General features: G+C 36.9%; 1 protein-coding gene across 3 annotated transcripts in view; it reads right to left on the reverse strand.

Annotated features, from left to right (window-relative positions):
* The window catches only part of LOC133440532 (NLR family CARD domain-containing protein 3-like), a 36,925-nt gene extending 31,349 nt beyond the window's left edge, over positions 1-5,576 (reverse strand). For all 3 annotated transcript variants that reach the window (XM_061717811.1, XM_061717810.1, XM_061717815.1), the window contains exons 1-2: positions 5,467-5,576; positions 2,157-2,288 (exon numbers count right to left, since the gene is read on the reverse strand). In XM_061717811.1, the coding sequence (XP_061573795.1) occupies positions 2,157-2,281 (125 nt within the window). In that variant the 5' untranslated portion in view covers positions 2,282-2,288; positions 5,467-5,576. The remainder of the gene's footprint in view (positions 1-2,156; positions 2,289-5,466) is intronic.
* Positions 5,577-8,251: the final 2,675 nt, after the last annotated feature.

Genomic DNA, 8,251 nt, shown 5'->3' on the forward strand with positions numbered 1-8,251 from the left:
GATTGATAAATATAATTTATACACAAACTACAGATTCTAAAACCTCAGAAATATTGCTTTCTTTAGATGCAGAGAAGGCCTTTGACAGGGTCGAATATGACTACCTCTTTTCGACCCTGTCAAGATTTGGATTCGGCCCTCAGTTTATCGCTTTGATAAAATTACTTTATGCTAAGCCACATGCCTCAGTACGGACAAACTATGTGTGTTCTGGCTTCTTTCCTCTAGGCCGCTCTACTAGGCAGGGCTGCCCCTTATCACCGTTATTGTTTGCGCTCGCCATAGAGCCTCTGGCCATTTCTTTACGAACAGCAAAGGAATATTCAGGAGTGAGAAGAGCAGGAACAGAGCACAAAGTATCTTTATATGCAGATGATTTATTACTGTACATCAAAGACCCTGAAAGACCCATATTGTTTCCCATTAATTCAGAAGTAAAACAAAATTTACACAATTTCAGTTCTTACCCATTTGCAACTTCTAATCATTTTAAATATCTGGGATCAATATTAGTCAGGAATTTTCACATCTTTTTAAACATAATTTTTTGAAACTCTACGAAGAAACAGAAAATAATCTCAAAAGGTGGGCTAAGAACACGGTCTCATTAGCAGGACGCATAAATGTTATTAGAATGAATATTTTACCTAAATTTTTATTTTTATTTCAGTGTATCCCTATCCTAATAAATACATCATTTTTTTAAGAAACTAGAATCTTTAATGTCCAATTACATTTGGAATGGAAAACTCCCAGAATTAGAAAAGTGTTCTTACAAAGATCAAAAAGGCTAGGAGGGATGGGAATGCCATGCTTTTGGTTATACTACTGGTCATGCAATTTAAGATCTATGTCTTTTTGGTGCCAACCACAGGGGGCTGATTGGTCAAGGATGGAAAATCATAGCTGTCATCTCTCTTCATTACAGGCAATGGTCTACTCACCTCTACCTATCTCTAACTTGAAAGTCAGAAATGTAGTAGTTTCACATTCATTAAAAATTTGGTCTCAGATTGGAAGACATTTTGGGTTAAAGGAAGGCTCCGTTCTGACTCCGCTGATTAATAATCATACACTCAGACCACTTCTCATTGATTCAACATTTAGTCAATGGTACCACAGCGGGATACACACCTTAAAAGATTTATATATTAAAAAATGTTTCCTTCATTTCAACGGCTGCAGGAGAAATTTAATTTACATAATAGAGACTTTTTCAAATATTTGCAAATCCGTAGCTTTGTTAAAAAAAACATTCTGATCCCTTGAAAAAAGGATCAATATCCAAAATACACTACACTCTGTTTCAAATAGACTGTACAGCTACACTGGATCATCTAAAGGAAGCCTGGCAGGAGGATCTAGGTGTGGAAATCTCAGACAACCAATGGACAAAAGCCCAAGACAATGTGCACTCCTCATCTGTATGCATAAGACATGGACTTCTGCCATTTAAAATACTACACAGACTGCATCTGTCCAAACTGAAGCTTTCTAAGATGTTTTCTTCAGTGAGTCCATCCTGCGACAGGTGTGGACAGGGTCCAGCTTCTCTAGCACATATGTTCTGGAAATGCCCACAAATTGTTGATTATTGAAATAGGATATTCCAAACTCTATCTGTGGTCTTACAAAAACCGATTCTACCGGATCCATTGTTAGCATTGTTTGGAGTGAAAGCTATCACTGTACAACTCTCATCTAACCAAAACAACATTACTCGGTTTGTAACATTATTAGCAAGACGATTGATACTGCTTAATTGGAAGCAGAAAAAACCCCCAACTCATGCAGCCTTGTTGAACAATTTAACGCGATACTTGGAGATGGAAAAAATAAAATACTCATTAAGAGAGAAGGAACACATGTTTTACTCTATATGGCAACCTTTTAACAAGAAAGACCCATGTAGGAGAAAATGATTTTTTTTTTCTTTTGTTTGAATGCCTTTGTTTCTATTGTATCAAAATGTTTATGTTAGAAACCATGCAGTTTTAATTTTCTATTTTCTTTATGTTTTGAAAAATGCAAAACCCCAATAAAAAGAAGTTAAAAAAAAAAAAAAAAAAAAAAAACGCCTCAAGGCTTTTATTACGTCTAAAAACTGACCGACACATTGGATTTAACGTTGTATCCAACAGTGTTAATCATCTTACGGTCTTTCTGGAGGTTTTGGTTCTGTGCTGAAGAGTGGAGGATGATCTTTGGACCGGTGACTCGCTGCAGACGCCACGCTGAATGAGGAAGATATTGATCCGTCTTCAGATTTCTGATCCTCCATTTGGACTCTGAAGTGTATCAGGAGAAATTCAAATTAAAGCTCATGATGTTACAAAACTCCATCCATCCATCATCCATCCATCATCATCCATCCATCCATCATCCATCATCCATCCATCATCCATCATCCATCATCCATCATCCATCCATCATCCATCATCCATCATCCATCCATCATCCATCATCCATCCATCATCCATCATCCATCCATCCATCCATCCATCATCCATCCATCATCCATCATCCATCATCCATCCATCATCCATCATCCATCCATCATCCATCATCCATCCATCATCCATCCATCCTCCTGATCAGGATCATAGGTCTGCTGGACTCGGTCCCAGCTTTAGTCGGGTCAGGAACACACCTAGACAGGTGACCACAGGGACACACAGACATACAACCACACACACTCACACACTTCTACACTTCAAATCAATCAAAAACTAAACACGTTTTCATTACATCAAATATTTTTTTCTTTTTAAATAAAAATTTTTTGTCTGTTTATTTTGACTTGAAATATTATTTTGAAAACCGGACGTTGTATTTGAGCCGCATTCATCATTTGTAGTTAAAGTTGCTTTCGTCAATGAAAATTATGACTAAATATTGTCTTTAATGAAGCTTTATCACCCGAGGAAAACGAAAATACTGGTCATGTGACGATAACGATAATACAGTATATAATGCAATATCGTAGAGGAATAAAAACCAGATTAAAATGTAGATTACAAGATAAAAACTCTGCTAAAATGTGCCTTCATTTTCGTTGACCAAAACGAGACAAAATGTTCTAACAAAGATCCTTAATGTCCATGTTTTCAGTTGTTTCCTCTGGTTTAGTCTTTAGATCTTTGGATCCACTTTCCTACAGAGACGTGGAAAATAAAACCCAATGTGTCGTGGAAAGAAAAAGATGGGGAGAAATGCGGAAAAATAAATATGTTGTAAACTCAAATGAGAGTCATCTGGAATTAATGTATTCTAGAGTCTATAAGGTAACAATAATATAATAATAAGATAACCTTGTTTGAATTGTAAAATGGGTTTGGATAAATACAATCTTTGACTAAAAATAGAGTAAAATGGACAATTCTGACTAAAATAAGATTAAAAGGCTCAGACTTTTAGTCGACTGAAACTTGACACGACTAAAAGGAGAATAAACATGACTAAAACTAATAAAAACTAAAATGATAGCTGGACCCAAAGACTAGACTAAAACTAAAACTTAAACAGTCTGAAAACAACAACAGTATTTGTAGTAAAGACTGAAATAGGAGCGTCTGATGTGACTGCAGTCACATCAGCAGAACCTGAAGAACCTGAAGAACCAAAGTCCTTGAAAGCATCGGGTGTCCAGCAGAGGGGTCAAGTAACGAAGTACAAATACTTGGTTACCTTACTTAAGTAGAAATTTTGGTTATCTATACTTCACTGGAGTAATTATTTTTCAGATGACTTTTTACTTTTACTCCTTACATTTTCACACAATTATCTGTACTTTTTACTCCTTACATTTTCACACAATTATCTGTACTTTTTACTCCTTACATTTTAAAAACAGCCTCGTTACTCTATTTCATTTGGGCCTTTAATAAAAAACTATCCAGTTAAATTGCTCCATCCGGATAGAGTGAATTTGGTTGTGGTTGTTTCAGATGTTCTTGTCCAGTTTTGTTCTTACATCCGTTCCCTCAGATTCCTGCAACTAAACTTGGATGTTCATTCCAATAAAGGTTAGGATAAATGATAACATGAACATGAAGTTTGACTTTTTGCACCATTACAATACTTATAGGCAACTAGTCATCATATCTGCTGCTCTCTGAAACACATGTTAATGCTCAATAGTACACATATATGCTTCTTTAATATATTTATATTAACACATGTTAATGCTCAATAGTACACATATATGCTTCTTTAATATATTTATATTAACACATGTTAATGCTCAATAGTACACATATATGCTTCTTTAATATATTTATATTAACACATGTTAATGCTCAATAGTACACATATATGCTTCTTTAATATATTTACATTATACTAAGATACATTCATTTTCAATGGCTTTTTTCCCCCTTACATTACTTTTACTTTTATACTTTAAGTAGTTTTGAAACCAGTACTTTTATACTTTTACTTGAGTAAAAAACTTGAGATGATATTTCAACTTGTACAGGAGTATTTTTAAACTCTAGTATCTATACTTCTACCTGAGTAATGAATGTGAATACTGAAGACACCTCTGGTGTCCAGGGAGTCCAGGGAGTCCAGGGTGAGCAGGGTGCGCCGGTGACACCCACACAGACAGCTGCCACACCCAAAAATGTGATGCATTGTTTTTTGTTATAGTCTTACTAACATGTTGTATTGTAAATGTAATGTAAATTGTAAATTAGTTGCTCTTTCACAACAAAATGATGGAACAATATCTGTAATTTGATTTGTGTTTGTGTTGAACCACATTTCTCCCTTTGCTTTCAACATGTTTTTTTGGCTTCATTGAAATCTGTTAAATCTGGTAAAAAAAAGTTTGTGTCTCTTTTTAATGTATTTCTAGTTCATTGTGTCCTGATTTTCCGCTGCTGAGTGTTTGTCTCCCCCTGGTGGTTGGATTGTGCTGTTTGTCTTTCAATAAAAAAAACCAGTCTGTTCTGTCAGGACTTGGGCGTGACGTAAACAACCACAGTTTTAGATTATTTACTAACTCTGCAGGAGAGCAGGATGTTTTTGTTCCATTTTCAGTATATTTGTCATTGTTGTTCGTTATTATGGCTTTGATATCAACGAAATAAATTATAAAAACATATTAAACGTGCAAAAGTAAAAGGTTTGCACTTTGCACTCACTAAAACAACTGCGCCAATAAAATACCAATCTCCCTAAAACGCCCAGTTTTAATTCCGTTTCAACTGTGAACTGTGTCTCTTTCTGGTTGGAGGTTTTTACAAAAACATTTACTAACTCCAACAGGTTTCTGTCCGCTGCTTCATGTTTCCCAGGGAACTTTTAAAAAACAGACTTTATATCTCACGAGCGGCTCTTGCTGGTTCAATCCAGGTCAATAAACATTTGCAGCTGTTTGCAGATCTGGGGGTTTCCGGGTCTGGATCAGCTCTCAGGAAACCCTAAATAAACTCCTAAATAAACTCCTAAATAAACTCCTACCTGCAGGTGAAGTTTCTGTAACTTCAGGCGAGACGATCATCGATGTATAAACACAAGAAAACTCTTTCTGTTTCTCTTATCTGACACTTTCCAACCGCTGCAGGTGTGGGCGGGGCCTGATTCGGGTGTGGGCGGGGCCTGATTTGCGAGTGGCGACAACTGAAACTGAAAGACAGTTTTGAAAGCTCGAAAAATCATTGTTTAAACATTTAAAACATGAAAAAAGTTTTGAATATTTGCAGACATAATTTTGTGCATTTTTATTTTTCGCAAGGGCAACAGTTTCATAGGTTAAACTGCTTTATTTTCAGAGTTTCAGAGGTTAAACTGCTTTATTTTCAGGGTTTCAGATGTTAAAACTGCTTTATTTTCAGGGTTTCAGAGGTTAAACTGCTTTATTTTCAGGGTTTCAGAGGTTAAAACTGCTTTATTTTCAGGGTTTCTGAGGTTAAACTGCTTTATTTTCAGGGTTTCAGAGGTTAAAACTGCTTTATTTTCAGAGTTACAAAGGTTAAACTGCTTTATTTTCAGAGTTTCAGAGGTTAAACTGCTTTATTTTCAGGGTTTCAGAGGTTAAACTGCTTTATTTTCAGGGTTTCTGAGGTTAAACTGCTTTATTTTCAGAGTTTCAGAGGTTAAACTGCTTTATTTTCAGGGTTTCAGATGTTAAAACTGCTTTATTTTCAGGGTTTCTGAGGTTAAACTGCTTTATTTTCAGGGTTTCTGAGGTTAAACTGCTTTATTTTCAGGGTTTCTGAGGTTAAACTGCTTTATTTTCAGGGTTTCAGATGTTAAAACTGCTTTATTTTCAGGGTTTCAGAGGTTAAACTGCTTTATTTTCAGGGTTTCAGAGGTTAAACTGCTTTATTTTCAGGGTTTCAGAGGTTAAACTGCTTTATTTTCAGTTTCAACAACTTAAACCTGGTAAAAATATACGGAAAGTTTGCAGCTCTGCAACATTCAGCTTCCAGACTTTTTATGAGAAATCTGGTACTTTATTTTTTATACATATTTGTATATACTATGTTCTGTTGTCATCTGAAATGGCATTATTTATTAGATGCATCTCTGCGACTTTGTGCAAATGTTATTCCTGTGTTTACCTCAGTTCGGTTATCTGGAGACTCGTTTAGCAGGTTTTTCCACAAGTCTGTCAACATTTACTGTTTACATGAACACCTTGGTATACAACATCCTGTTACTGATGATCCGGAACTACCAGCACCTGTCATCACATTAACCATCTACTGTTTACGGCTTTGACATTATTAAACATGGAAATACGTTTGTTCTATTTATTGGTCTGTGCACTTTGTTAATGCTGTCTGTTGCTGCTTTTTTTTGTATTAACTGTATTTTATATATTGTGTGCTTGTATCATTTCTAAGGTGACCTTGGGTGACCTGAAAGGTGCCTCTAAATAGAATGAATTATTATTATTATTATTATTATTATTATTATTATTATACCGCAAAAAAGACAAATCCCCCTCAAACAGGCTGGAAAAGCCCTGCTTTAATAAACACCTGCTTTAATAAACACCTGCTTTAATAAACACCCCGCTTTAATAAATGCCCCGAATACCCCCCCCCCACCCCTGTGCACCGCCGGGGTCTTGTCCGGGACCGGCCCGGGGGCTTGTCCGGGACCGGCCCGGGCGTCCGGACCACTTAACAGAGACATTAACGTCCCGTCCTCCACTCAGGGACCTCGTGCTGCTAATTGACGTCTAAAGGGGGGGTAATCTGTAGTAGCAATAACAATCGGTGTTTGGTGTCCTGCACTAGTACGGAAAATACGGTACCTGACATGTAATGTATAATAATCATCTAATTTATCCCCCCCAGGAGAAATGTGACTGTGGTAAATCTAACTTTGACATGTTTGCTAATTTAACTTTGAGATGTTTGCAAATTTAACTTTAAAGGTATTGTGACATCATTTTTAACATGCTTTTAACACTATTAAAAGTCTTGGCCAATATCCCTCAAATGTGTCTAAAACAGTGTAACAAGAAAAACTTCACTCCAGTACTCCATGCCTGGCTTTTTATGATGGTGTTTTTTTCCTGTGAAAGACGCCTCCTTTTCCCCCTTTCCTGTCAATCATTGCCCCGCTCCTCCTCCCAACCCCTCCCTTACATCTTCATCTTACAACTTACATCCGAATTAAACTGTTAGCCATATTATTAACGTGGATGCTACCACACACGTCGCATTACATGAAAACAATGAGCACATACGTTTAAACATGGTACACAACCACGATTCAAAATAATCAAACACGATCAAACAGCTAATCAACACGGACAGGTTGTGCTTGACTATGAAATAAAAGTAAAAGAATAACTTCGGGTGCTTGGAGGTTCGATTTTTGGAACCAGTACACTTATCACACATTTGACCAAGGTTGGAAAAACTTTCTTTGGAGAAATGATGCGCGCACACCAAGAAACGCTTCTTTGGCAGTTTTGCTGGAACATTACCAGCAAAAATAAAGTCCATCCACCTGGAGCGTGTGTCTTCATTAATTCCAGTTGGGACCTTATGCAATGACTTGTGTTGATTAACACAGCCAACAACAGCACAGATTGCTTTTTCTCTTGAAGCCATATTAGCATCAACAGACGCTATCAAAATAAACAAGGAAGGTAGAGGAGAGGAGAGGAGACAGGGGGAGGGGAGGAGGGGAGGAGAGAGGATGGGTGATGGGCAGGGAGCTGGGTGGAGGGGGCGGTGATTTAGCGGGTCTATACGTAACGATCCGCCACCAAACCAGATGCACC

This window comes from Cololabis saira, chromosome 3, assembly GCF_033807715.1.
Source record: "Cololabis saira isolate AMF1-May2022 chromosome 3, fColSai1.1, whole genome shotgun sequence".
In the NCBI taxonomy this organism is placed as follows: Eukaryota; Metazoa; Chordata; class Actinopteri; order Beloniformes; family Belonidae; genus Cololabis; species Cololabis saira.